This window comes from Xiphophorus hellerii, chromosome 13, assembly GCF_003331165.1.
Source record: "Xiphophorus hellerii strain 12219 chromosome 13, Xiphophorus_hellerii-4.1, whole genome shotgun sequence".
Taxonomy (NCBI): Eukaryota; Metazoa; Chordata; class Actinopteri; order Cyprinodontiformes; family Poeciliidae; genus Xiphophorus; species Xiphophorus hellerii.
In genome coordinates this window covers 23521254-23535666 of record NC_045684.1, presented here as the reverse complement: position 1 = coordinate 23535666, position 14413 = coordinate 23521254, and the positions used below count along the sequence as shown (strand labels likewise).

Here is a 14413-nt window from a genome sequence, read left to right as displayed (position 1 = left end):
TTCTCACAATTGGAAACTAAGAGTTATTTCCAACTTATGGTTAACAAGCAGTTTTTACTGATATTGTTGTTTATATGCTGTGACATGAGAAGAGAGCCGTACAGATAAAGCGAGTTGTGCTGAGCTCATGGAGCAGAGATGTCTGGTTCAATGTGAAGAGCAAGTGTGTGTGTTGGTGTGTGTGTGTGTGTTAGTGTTGACAGCCTCTAAACGCTGACTCCAACGGTGCGAGTGTGGAAGTGATGCCGTAGCACATTCTCGGTGTCTGCCTAGCGATCTGGATGCCGTCTGTTCATCTGTTTTGTGTTTGGACTCTGTGGTCACTTTATTCTGTCGAGCATGGCACGTTCTCAATGTAAAACACAAAGGACAATTTCAGACGTTTCGCCGTTTGGCAGAAAGAAGCATTCAAAGCATTTTTTTTTTTTTTTTTACCATCGGTAGAGCTGTGGAATTTGTGCGAGGCGCTGTACGTAAACCTGTGTGACGTCATCGTTTTGTTTCTGCTTCTTTATTTCTTCTTCCAGAACACGGAGGATCACCTGACGTTCCTGATCGCCGTGTCCGCCGCCCTCTTCCTTTTCCTGTCCATCTTCATCCTCGTCTGCATCGAATCTGTCTTCAAGCGGATGCTGCGCCTCTTCTCTCTGCTGACGTGGGCCTGTCTGGTCACCATGGGTTACCTGTTCATGTTCTCCGGCGGCAGGCTCAGTCCCTGGGACCAGGTACGGAACATCTGGCTCAGTTTCAGTTTATTTATGTAGCACCAAAACACAACAAACGTAGTCTCGAGGCGCTTCCCAAAAGTTGTTTCGGTTCAATCGCACAATTGATTCTAGTTGTCAGGCAGTGCATTAAGCTCAGTTAGATGTTCCAATTAGTTTAAAAAGTTTCTATTTAAGTCCAGTTTGGGACTGCATCTGCTCTGTGTCTTTCAAAACATATTTATGCCACATTACAGCAATAAACTGCAGTGTATTTAATTGAGATTTAACTTGATAGACCAACTAAACTTACTAGTAGATCTAGCAGTACGTTTACTGTTTTTGTCCAACATCTAATTCAAATCATTATGATTTAATTAGCCTGTAACCACGTTCAGTTAGCTGTTACTAGCTGCGTTTCTGTTACAAGTGTGTGCAAATTATTCGTCTGTATTCTGCTAATGTCAAAGCAAAAACAAAAAAACACAATCTCTCTGGAGCCGGCTGCATGTTGTCCGAAAAACCCCAAAAACAAACCATCACCCTCCTACCACTTCCTGCCGACCTCGTGTTTGTCGTTTCCACCAGTAGCAACATCTGGCTGTTGATCACGGGACTCGTCCGATGTGAAAAAAGTGTTTCCATCGCAGTTTCACGCAATACATCTGTATCAATATGGCCGAAAAGCCACCTTTTCCCCATGCAAAAACCTTTTATCCGAAGTTGCTGTGTTTCCATTAAGCTACTTTATTTTCAGAATTTCAATTTGCGCATTTCTAGTTAATGGAAACACAGCCAATGAGCTGGACAGGAAGGCTCAGGCCCCAGCACCCTCCGAGTTCATCCCGCTCCGCTCCGTTTGTGTCCTGTCGTTGACCTTCGCTCCAGCAGACATGTTGACGCGTCGGCGCGGGATGAGCACTGATGAGGAAAAACTGTTGTTAGCAATAAATCACCTCCATTAACTCTCCCTGTAAGCCGGTGCAGTCAGCAGTCCTTTGTCTCGCCGGAATTGAAAAGCAAAGGATTCCTTTTCTCTCCTTTTTCTTTTAACAAAGAGATTTCTTCTGACTTGTTTATTACTGCAAAATGTTATGAACTTGACCTTGATTCTGTTATACGTGTCTCACCTGTCAGGTTTTCCATTCTCTAAACGCACGGTGTTAGTGATGACGCTCACAACGATGATAATCATGATCAGGCGGCTGGATCAGGCTGTATTGCTGAAGGGAAAGTTCATCTGAAACATTTTGAAACATTTTGTTGGCAGTAATTTGGACTTTATTTCTACAAAATGTACAGTTTTATCACGTTTCAAACGCAAAGTGTTATATAAGTTGGATGTAGAGTTTGGCTATTCAACAACATCATAGGCACTAAAAGTTTCATAGAGTAAATCCAACACATTTGATTTAGTTTATTTGATTAGGACAGTGCACATTAATCAACATTAGCACAATTAATGGGAGTGTAAATGCAGAGGAGTTAGCACAAAAGCTAAACTAGCAAAAAACAAAACACCTCACTGTGCATTTCACAAGACAAAACACGGTACACATGGTTCTATTAAAACAAATAGAAACATTTACATGAGAAATAACTGACGGACAGAAACAAGCTTAATAACAATAAGCAAAATCAAAGCATGGCACAACTGAATACCTACCTAGAGTTTTAAACCGACAGGTTGGGCAAGAAAAGTATAATTCCTCTGGAGGAGCTGCAAAGTTTCACAACTCAGGTGGGAGATTCTGTTTTGAGAGGGCAATTGTTAATTCACACTTGAAAATTGTCGTTCACACGTTCACAGGTACTCGGCATCCAGTTTGAGTGAATTTTCGCTAAATTGCGGCGTTCTATATTTCTGTATGTAAAAAAAAAAAAAAACAGTCGGAAACTAGAAACAATCCTAACAGTGAACCCTGAGGAACTAAATCTATGGACTTCGAAATTTATTCATCCTTGAAACTAAGTTAATAAACATGTAGCAAATGATCATTTTTCAACAATAGCAATTCTCTAGTGTGTAATCAGTCTAATTTTTCTTTTGCACATCCATTCCCCGCTTTCCTGCGCGCCGTTGCATATTCATGCCGGCTGCCTGTGTGTGTGTGTGTTTGCGGCCGTGCTCGTCTCGGCGCAGAATTAATTCTGTGTGTTAATGAGGCCTGATGAGAGCTGGAGGTGAGTAGATCAGCAGACAGACACATTAGTTTTCGCTGCCAGACTCCGTTTCTCTCCTCGCTCTCAAGAATCCTATTTTGTCCTCATCTGGCGCCCTGTCTCCCACAATTCATCAAACCCCATTTTCAAAGCCGCAAACGTCTCCGCCTGCCTCCGTTTCTCCTTGTAAATCACCCCCAACCTGCCCAAATTTCCTCACTCCACTTTTCTTTTTTACTTTGTCAACTCTGCTCCTCCTCCATGGATGGAGGTATTTTTATCATCAGCCACCTGTGAGAGCAAAATCATTCTGCATTATTAATCACTCCACTCTGCTCCCATGACTCTCCTACTTTACACATTTATACACTCCTGAAAGTTTTTCTACCGCTCTGATATTTCTATATATAGACAGGGAGATGAAAGCTGCTGTTTTATTTATTTACGGGCGGAAAAAAATTAACTCTAATCGAATATCTGAGTGGTGAAAGCACGTCAGCGTCCCTTTGACCTCCCGATGCAGCAGCTAAATATTTCCAGGAACCAATTCATCGGTCCTGGTGATCAGCTTGAGAACTTTTTTCTTTTTTTTAACTCGTATCTGTTTCTACAGAACAGTAAAAGCTTCAGGATGTTGGCGGGTTTTCTAAAATGCTTGCATGTCTCTCAGTCTTATAAATAATAGTGAAAAAAATGTAGAAATGTATTCTGGTTTGAATCTTCAGGATATTTCTATCAGAATTCATCCATTTAATTCAAACCATGATACGACCGCCACTGTGTTTCACAGCTAAACTCTGACGGAGCGTTGAGAGTTTTCCGTTACTAAATGAGCTTTCAAACAGTAAAATAAGTCAATGTGAAGTTACCCATTTGATTATTTTATTATTATATTATTTTCCTTTTTTTTTTTTTTTACATTTTCTTGTTCAGGACTATTTAAAAAGATTATGAGCTTCTTTTGAGATTTTCCAAGTTTAAAATTAATCAAAAAAAATTTCTACAGTGCTAAAAATTGCAACATTCCAAAACATATAACTGCTGAAAATGCAGTGTAGAGTCAGAGATTGTTTTTTTTTTTTCAATCCAGTATCGAGTTATTAAAGGTCAAGTCCAAGTCAAATCTCCAGCCTCTAATGGCGGAAATCAAGATTTTCTCATTAAATTGTTGACATCAGTGCAGCTCTGACCCCGCTCCGCTGTTGGTCAGGGACCCAAACGTGCTGCTCATGCCGAGGCGTAAAATTACCATGTGAAAATGTTGCAATTATCTTCAGGTCTGTCAATATTCAGAAACAATTATGTGTTAACCTTAACATTTAACATTCAATTTAGCATGTAAAAGCTACTAAAGTCTGCTTGTTGTTATTTTTGGTCCGGAAATGTAAATAGGCATTCATGCGCCTAGACACGTAAAATAGATTTAAACCTTTTCAAATTGAATTTCTGAACCAATCTAACTAACTTGTGTCTTTGTAATGATTAAGTTAACACCTGTTTATCCCTGTTTTCATATTGTCTTCTTCTCCTCTATGTACTCCACTAAATAGGGTTTTGCTTGTTTTCTTATGAGCTAGAGAATTTTTAACATTTCAAAACAATTTTCAAATTCACAGTTAAAGTATTTTTTCTCAAATCTAGATAAATATGAAAGTTAAGATATAAATTACAACCAAATGAACAGTGTGGTAAGCGAATTAATGTGTGTTAAACACCTTAAAAAACAAAGCAGGAAGTGCTTTTATTTTGATATTTGCCTCCTGAAGTATCCTCCAGAAGCGTCTTGGAGAAACTACAGTTCATAGCTACAGATTATTGTTAAGCTACAGCTAACATGAAGCTACATGTTATCTACAGCTTATTATGAAGCTACAGCTAACGTGAAGCTACATGTTAGCTACAGCTTATTATGAAGCTACAGGTAATGTGAAGCTACATGTTAGCTACAGATTATTATTATGCTACAGCTAACATTAAGTTATATAAATCTACAGCTTGTGATGGAGCTAACATGAAGTTACATGTTAGCTACAGTTTATTATGAAGCTACATGTTAGCTACAGCTTATTATGAAGCTACAGGTAATGTGAAGCTACATGTTAGCTACAGATTATTATTATGCTACAGCTAACATTAAGTTACATAAATCTACAGCTTGTGATGGAGCTAACATGAAGTTACATGTTAGCTACAGCTTATTATGAAGCTACAGCTAACGTGAAGCTACATATTAGCTACAGATTATAAGCTACAGCTAACATTAGGCTACATAAATCTACAGCTTGTGATGGAGCTATCATGAAGTTACATGTTAGCTACAGTTTATTATGAAGCTACATCTTAGTTGCAGCTTATTACAGCTAACATGTAGCTTAACATGAAGCTACATGTTAACTGTAGCTTATTATGTAGCTTTTATGAAGTATAATATGAACCAGATCTGTAAATCTCTACCAGGTTTTCTTCCAGGTTGTAGCTCCACGTAGCTTCCCTTCTCCTCACAGCATGATCAGTTCAATATTTTATTTTCACCTCACTATTATGTTTTCCATTATCTTGGGCTGCAATAGCATATAAGATGAGGTTGTTGCAATAAATAACTAAATAACTCGTGTCACAAATTCTCAAATGAAATAAAATTGACAGGAAGTCACATTTTTTCAACTTAATTTTTCACTTGTTCTGAGGCTTTCGTTAACAATCGGAGAGGCGCGGGGGAGATAAAGGAAACGGAAAACCGACCAAAGCAAAAGCCACACAGGAGAGCAGAAGTCTGGTGAAAGGAGCGCGGTAGAAATGCATCCCGCTCTCAGTGGGTCGAATTGATTGTGATTACTCAGAGAACAGAGAGTGTGATGGAGCACACAGAGCTAATAACAGAGAGAGGGGGAAGAGAGGAACAGAATGAAAAGGCACGGACGACATCCGCCGCTCTCTGCAGCTAGTCTGTCCTGACCCCTCTGACCTAATGTGGACAAACGCATAAAACAAATAAAAAAAACTACCTTCCATATACACAGCTCAGCTATGTCTGCAATAGGTCGTTTATCATGGCCCTGCTTTGATTTTGAGGGCAGATTGAACAACACTTTCACACCTGGTACCCTCCAACAATACACAAACACATTTTCCTGTGCAGACTTGGAAACAAAAGTGAGAGTTTGCTTCTTAAAAAAAGAAAAAGAACTCGTTGGAGCTGCTACGCCTCATAAACGTCTAAAGCCAGCGGAGACAGACTGTTTTTTTTAATGTAGGTATTCAGGTGTACATATCTATGTGTCTGCTTCTTTCGTCTGGAGCCCAGAGAAGCGCTCAGATAGAGACGAGGAGGAGAAAAAAAAAAAGTAATGGAGGAAGCAGGAGAGAGATGGTGTCTGCAGCTCCCATCACAACGCGTTTGAAGGTGTATTAGGATTCAGGTTGGAGTGTGGGAGAGATGGTGTGTGTGTGTGACAGAGAGAGAGCGAGTGTGTGTGTGTGTGTGGTAGGTGGAGGCAGGTGATGCAAGTGAAATTGGACCGCCGCTCTCGATTCCTCGCGACCGCTCAATCGGACCGGATGTCACGCACTCCGGATGATCCCGGGGTTGTTATGGTTTTAAAGAGAGGAGCCTTTCCAGGATTAGGATTCGAAGGTTATCTCAAAAACACAAACGAGTTTGAAAGCTCAGCGTTCGCCTAGATGTCAGCATCCTTCCTGTAGTTGGTTCCCCTAGCAACAGAAGGTCTGAGCCCACACAAAACATCTCTCTCTCGCTTTCTGTGTGTTCTTACTGTTAAGATCTTCTTTTAGAAGGAACTAGGTCAGCCAAACAATTGCTAAAACCCAAATGTTGACAACACATTTAGTTTTTTTAAGAATTTGTTGTTTTTCTTCCGGCGCTAGTGGCCTTTATTTCAAAGTAGTCTGACGGGAGGGGGCAAATGAACCGAGAGCGGGAGTCGAACTCGGGACGGGCCGCGTCGAGGCTTGTATTTACGGGGCGCGCACGCGCTAACCGACAACACGTTTCTAGAACGTTCTTTTCATTTAAAATGCTGGCGACCTGTAAGACGCGTTGGGATGTAGACGCTGTCGGTATAATTTAGGCTTCACTTCGAGTCAAATCCTGTGTACACGCCGCCGACTAGGTGAACCCGAACAGGAAGTTGAAGCGGCGGCAGGAAGGTCATAGTTCACCTTGTGTGTCTGCTGTAGCTTCGACCTGAAACGCGCGCCGGTCGCCACCATAACAGGAAGGGCAGGACAGACCGCCGGCGGAAGTGGAAGTGGACGGTGCAGGAGGTTAAACAGGGAGGTGCCGTTAAGAACGACACGCTTGTCATATCTCGTTTGCATTTACAAAGAGAAACATGAGATGAATTTAGTCAATTTTTGTAAATTTCTTTACTTGTATTTTAGGTGTTAAAGAGCTATGTAAGCCGCCCACGCTGCTCAACTAAGTTATATCAGGTTTGACATTTTGGTCTTGGATCTATTTCTGTGGAAGCGATTTCTGCCCACACAGCTGTGCTCTGTATTTAGACCAACATCAGAGCAATATGCATAATCTGAATGTTTGCTGGCATTCATTTGCTTGTGTTTTCTAAACTCCATTGTGGGACTGTTGTAATTGCTAGTATCACTTGCAATTTGTGCACAGCCCTCTCATTTAGAGTCATGATTCCCCCTCCTCTAACAGTGTCGGGAGAAAACTGCAGCACATCCAGGAAAAGAAAAGAATTACATTTCGAGTTTTTTACAGCCTGGGGATCGTTGAGAGCAGTGATCCTCCTCTCCAGCAGCATCGATCTGCGGTCACTTCTGTTTCATCAGCGCATAAAGCCTTTTTGGTGTTTCATCCTGTGAGTCAGATTTGGAATTGGTTGTGTTTTAGTTCGCTTTCCCGTCTTTTAGAGGAGTCGTGGCACATGGAGCTCACAAGAGGAGATGGCACACGATACTGGGTCCAGGAGAACAAAATGGGTTTTTTAGCAATGCATCTTTTTGCTGTCATGGAAAGAGAAAATATGTCACTAATCTGAGGCTGCGTTTCAAAGAATGAGTAGAAAGTCTAGAATTTCCCAGTCCACATCTTGCCGTTCATATGCTGGTCAAAAAGCATTTAATTGCTCCGTTTTTTGTGTTTTAACACATATATTCATATATTAACAAGTTTCAGATCTAGCACGTGTTATGGATGTTTTTTTTGTTTGTTTTTTTTTAAATCTGACAATTTCTTGGTTTCTTTTACTAAAATATCCAATGTTTGGCTTAGTAGAGAGAAAAAGAAATCATAGCAAAATGTCCATCCATCCATCCATCCATCTTCTTCCGCTTATCTGGGGTCGGGTCGCGGGGGTAGCAGCTTCAGAAGGGAGGCCCAGACTTCCCTCTCCCTGGCCACTTCTTCCAGCTCTTCCGGGGGAATCCTGAGGCGTTCCCAGGCCAGCCGAGAGACATAGTCCCTCCAGCGTGTCCTGGGTCTTCCCCAGGGCCTCCTCCCGGTGGGACGTACCGGAACACCTCACCAGGGAGGCGTCCAGGAGGCATCCTGACCAGATGCCTGAGTCACCTCAACTGACTCCTCTCGACGTGAAGAAGCAGCGGTTCTACTCTGAGTCCCTCCTGGATGACTGAGCTTCTCACCCTGTCTCTAAGGGAGAGCCCGGCCACCCTACGGAGAAAACCCATTTCGGCCGCTTGTATCCGCGATCTCGTTCTTTCGGTCATGACCCAAAGCTCATGACCATAGATGAGGGTGGGAACGTATATCGACCGGTAAATCGAGAGCTTTGCTTTTTGGCTCAGCTCTCTCTTCACCACGACGGACCGGTACAGCGCCCGCTTGACAGCAGACGCTGCGCCAATCCGCCTGTCGATCTCCCGCTCCCTTCTTCCCCCATTCGTGAACAAGATCCCGAGATACTTGAACTCCTCCACTTGGGGCAGGACACCCCCTCTGACCCGGAGAAGGCACTCTACCCTTTTCCGGCTCAAGACCATGGCCTCGGATTTGGAGGCACTGATCCTCATCCCGGCTGCTTCACACTCGGCTGCGAACCACTCCAGCGAGAGCTGCAGATCACGACCCGATGAAGCCAAAAGGACCACATCGTCTGCAAAAAGCAGAGATGCGATCCTAAGGCCACCAAATCGGATCCCCTCAACACCTTGGCTGCGCCTAGAAATCCTGTCCATGAAAGTGATGAACAGAATCGGTGACAAAGGGCAGCCCTGGCAGAGTCCAACTCTCACCGGAAACGAGCCCGACTTACTGCCGGCAATGCGGACCAGACTCTGACACCGGTCATACAGGGACCTGACAGCCCGTATCAAAGGGCCCGGTACCCCATACTCCCGGAGAACCCCCAACAGGGCTCCCCGAGGGAAATGGTCGAACGCCTTCTCCAAGTCCACAAAACACATGTAGACCGGTTGGGCGAACTCCCATGCACCCTCCAGGACCCTGCCGAGGGTGTAGAGCTGGTCCAGTGTTCCACGACCAGGACGAAAACCACACTGCTCTTCCTGAATCCGAGGATAGCAAAATGTGGTTTTGAATTTGTATTTAAAAGTTGAACCTTTGGTGCTTGCAATTTCGCAATTTTGGAATCACTTGGCAAACATTCGGACACCACTGTTCTAAGCATTGTTGATTTTGAACAATAGATGAACAAATGCAGTCCAGACATATTTTAAAAAACCTAAAAACATTTAGTTCAGTGGAAAAAACCCCCAGCTAACATTAGCTACTACAGTTGTTTATGGCAACTTTTATTCAGTTACAGTGCTCTCCTGGTCATTTGGATCTTATCAGTCACTATTTCTTGTTTCTATTGAGTCTTACCCAAAATGGTGCAGTTGGTTTCACTGTTACCTTGCAGCAAGAAGGTACTGGGCCTGGATTGTTTCTATGCATGCATGAGTTTTCTCCAGGTACTCCAGCTTCCTCCAGCAGTCCAGAAACATGACTGTTGGGTTAATTGGTCTCTCTAGATTGCCTTGAGGTGTGAGTGTGTGTGCTGGTGTGTGTGTCTCTGTGTTGCCCTGTGATGGACTGGCGACCCATCAAGGGTGTAGCACTGAATGACAGCTGGAGATGGGCACCGACCCCCGCAGCGACTCTGCAAGGATAAATGGGTTTATACAACTAATGGACGGATGGTACCTGAAATCTGTCAACACAAGAATTGCTTTTTTCCTTCTAAATAAGAACATAAATGCAAACTTAAAGCACTGACCTTTATGTCCGGAACGGTTTTAGTATAGATTACGTCAAAATATTATTCATTTACCTAAGAGGCAGGTTAATCTAAATTTTATTTCCAGGGTCGGAAAAGTTTTTTTTTTTTAAAGATTTTTTGTTGATGAGAATTCATGAAGTCAGTAAAGTTACAGTTGTCGTCTTAACAGAAACATCCATGAAGTCCAGCTTATTACCTCCCAGAAATGTAATTGGCAGTAAAATATACCTCTGACCAGGCCTGTCAAAATAACAGATTTTGCTGGACGATAAATTGCCCCAGAAGTTATTGTGATAAATGTTAATACTGTATTGTTTTTGAGACCAATTTCAGGTAATTTAACAGCACAATGATGCAAGAACACATTGTCAAAGATCAATGTCACTTTAAATTTGAATGAACGTTCACCACTGGAACTGGAAGACATTTAAATATCCAAAATAAATAAACAAATCAACAGAAGCAACAAGTAAAATGAATTATGAAGTCTCTGTACACAAAATTGTTCTTCAAGTAAAGGGGGCAAGTTGAGACCGAAGTACCAGATGGAAGACTTTTGTCATCCAGATTTTGGTGGAAAAAAAGAAAGAAAAGAGAAAAACAATAAATCATGCAAATGGAAATTGCTGAGCTCGTTTAAATTCAGCATGCGACAAATTGATTTATTGCGACGGGCCTACCTCAGAGTGTAAAAATATTTAAAGCATCAGCTGAAAGTTGTCACCTAATCTCCAAAACGCCTCATTTTAACCTGGTTTTCTTAAACTTTCTGTCACTTTCCGCCTGCAGGTGTCGTTCTTTCTGTTCATTGTGTTTGTGGTCTACACCATGCTGCCCTTCTCCATGAAATGGGCCGTCATCGCCAGCGGTATCACCTGCCTTTCACACACAGTCACCCTCAGCGTCTGCCTGACCTCCACCGCTACAGAACTGGAACCTCTGGTGTGGCAGGTAAGACCGATACTCGTCCGTCCTCGAGCCTTCAAGCGCGCAGGTCAGCCGTACGAAGGAAATTGACTTTTTAAAGAACTTTCTGCCTCACCCACAGACGTGAGGTGACTGTGTCGTGAGCTCGCCATTTGGGTCTTTTGAACACCTGGATGACTGTGCGGCCGCTCCATTACCTTCTCTAAACATCGCTGCTGAGCGTACGCTCTGCATAACTAGAAACGATGGCAGAGTATTTTAGACAAAGTCTAGGTTATGAAGTAGCTGACCCATCACGACGCAGCAAATTCAGACGTAAAGTAATCTCCAAGAACAATAACGTCTCTAAGCCTGAATAAAAATGGCTAATCATAAGGGTGCGCTTGATTGTGCAGCACACACGTCTCTGAAGCTGGCACCCACTCACACACGCTTAGATGCTCTGCAGTCAAGCCTCACAGCAAACACTCTGATAGCACTCTAATCACGGTGGCTCTTCTCAGTCTTGTAGACACTGAACGTCTGCATCAGCCATAAAACACACTCAGAAACGTTCATTAGTGAGTGAACAAGGATAATCACAGCAACAAGGATAATCTATTGATCCGCGGATCCTCTTTTTAAAAGGCTTGAGGTTTGGGTAATGACGGAGAGCTAACACAAAAGTGTGTTTTCTCCTGCTTTTATGAGGTAATAATAAACCCTAAGTGGACGGCAGAACACTGGGGAACATTTCAGGCGCGGACATAAACGCAACGCGGATCGTATGCTGGCAATCTTTTATGGCTGCTGAGTTGATGTATATGCGGCGTGTGTGTGTGTGTATGTGTGTGGCAGATCCTGGCCAATGTGATCATCTTCACCTGTGGAAACCTGGCCGGGGCGTATCACAAGCACCTCATGGACCTGGCGCTCAGGCAGACCTATCAGGACACCTGCAACTGCATCAAGTCACCCATCAAACTGGAGTTTGAGAAGCATCAACAGGTACAAAGTCCAAAATCTAGAGTTTCAAAGAATGGATTGATGTGGAAGAATGATTTAAAACTGGTGCAAATTCTAATTATTTCCTGTAGCGACTAAATATGGCAGAACTCTCAGCTTTTTATTAAATGTTTAGATATAGTTTTACATATACTAGAGTTAATTTCTGTTTTGTTTTTGTGTTTTTTTTCATGTGTTTTTATCAGATTAATGCAGTGGAAATGCATGGACTTAATGGCCTCAGAAAACCTCTCTGAAAAATGTTTGCCATACAACAGGAACAGTACGCATTGTGAAATTTGAGCTTAAATTTGAGACTATATTAAGTCAGAACGCAGTCACTAACAGGGCAGACTTTATTCAGCAGAAAAACCAACACTGCAGTGGGTGTAATACTGAACTCTATTTGTGGAAGTCAGATTTTCCAGGTTTCCCAGGTGAAAATGCAACAGGAACACCCGAACTCATCATTCTGAGTTCAGACCCGAGTCCCATTCCCAAAATGGGCGTCTAGCATTCAAAACAAAAAATTTAAGTGTAAACTATTTTAGTGTAGCTGATAGTTTGTCTCTTATGAAACCAGTGGAAATTATAACTACGCATGTTTTTCCTTTTGCTTGTGTTTGAACTCAAACATTTGTCTGTAAATTATCACCTTTTATTACCACAACAGTTAGCTAATCCCACTTGTTTTATCATATGCAGCTAGAAAGCTAGCTCAATAAGTTGTATCATGGTTACTACACCCAAGTTCTGAGACAAACACAAGATGACAATAGTCTTGGTGTATTAGCTGTTAGCTGGCTAGCTAAATAAGATTAGCTAAGTCTAATTGTAAATTGAGAACCAGCTGATTTCACAGCTAATAGTTTTCACAGTAACTCATAAAGTTACTGTGAGTTAACAGTAACTCACAAAGCACAACTCTACAATCCTCCCCATATCCAAAGCAGATAACTCTATAGGGTTTCCCATTCTTATTGTTTCCTATCTGCCCTACACTATAAAGAGCCAAATTAAAATTTAATCGCATTCTGGTTACTTGCCAATTCACACTACTTCAAAGTTTCGTCAGAGAAGGGAAGTTGGTAGGTCAGCCATGTCTTAAGTGGCATTTTGCTGTGACATTTGCTTGACATTAACGTCTTTGTCGTGACATTAGGTATTCTTCCCGACCAGGGAAGTGACATATAATATTACACAAATAATTGATGGTCTGCTCAGAGGTGGTTCACTATGATGACCTTTTATTTTTCTTTTTGTCTAACCCTTACTATTGACAAAATAAGCAATTTTCCTATATCAGTTCAGGACAGCATCATATTAGCAGCATCAAACTAAACATGCCAGCTACTTTCTGCTATTTTGTTCTCTATTTCACCAGCAAATGCAATACATGCCTACAATTCTAGCATATTTGTGTTGGCTTTCTCTCACACTAAGATGCAAATCATTCACTTTTTTTCCCCTTGGCATATTGCTGGCATATGTTTCTCTGCAATAGTTTGCGTGTGGGAAGAAGTGTGTGCATGTTAAAATTAGCGCAGATACATGCAAATGCCGGTTCATGACTTCACAGAGCCGAATCTCATTCAACAGCTGACTACAGATCTTATTAGTTCATTAGTCAAACATACAATTAATAACACTACAACTCTTCAGGCTGCCATACCCCCGCCTGCTGCGCGCCGCGTTCAAACTGCTTCAGTGCTGAATAAGTAAATAAGGGAGGGTGGTGCGCCTTTCTATTTTTAGCGCATCCCCTCAAACCGAGCCCCTCTCCAGACTTAATCCGCTGCTGTGTTTTAGGAAATGAGCCCGTGGTGTGTGAACAATGTAATGACCCTCTTTCACTGCGAGCTGCAGTTGTGAGTCATAACTGCGTGCGTTTTGCGCGCTGCACAGGCAGCTGCTCGGTCAGCAGCGTGCGCGCGCCGGTCGCGCACACATGCTCTCGCGCTTGCACACGCGTGCCAAAATTGAGCTCAAAACAGCCCCTCCATGTGATGCATCTGGAGAAAAATTGAAATAACGAACTTCTATAACAGAGTTTCATATGCTCTTATGTTTGAATCTGCTGTACAATACAGTAACTATTGTGTTATTTTTAAAAATACCAAAACAATAAGGAACACGTACCGCTTATTTCGATGCCAAAGGTCTAACTGCTGGATTCAGTTTTGTGTCACAAAAGGGGTTTCTAATTATCTAAATATTTTTCTTTCAAGAAATCAGAATTTGATTTTTCTTTAAACTTCAGCTATCTTTCTTTCTTTCTTTTCTTCTTCTTCCCGTTTCCCAAACCGTCACGCTACCTGACTCCATACTCACACAGCTTTGCTCTGCCAGACAGGCTGCTAGAATAATTGGTGAATATACTCTATTCTCATATCCCCCTCTCAAAAAGGC

General features: G+C 42.3%; 1 protein-coding gene across 2 annotated transcripts in view; it reads left to right on the top strand.

Annotated features, from left to right (window-relative positions):
- Positions 1 to 14413, top strand: part of adcy2b (adenylate cyclase 2b (brain)) — a 67041-nt gene that overhangs the window by 12368 nt on the left and 40260 nt on the right. For both annotated transcript variants that reach the window (XM_032580908.1, XM_032580909.1), the window contains exons 2-4: positions 528 to 725; positions 10883 to 11044; positions 11858 to 12007. In XM_032580908.1, the coding sequence (XP_032436799.1) occupies positions 528 to 725; positions 10883 to 11044; positions 11858 to 12007 (510 nt within the window). The remainder of the gene's footprint in view (positions 1 to 527; positions 726 to 10882; positions 11045 to 11857; positions 12008 to 14413) is intronic.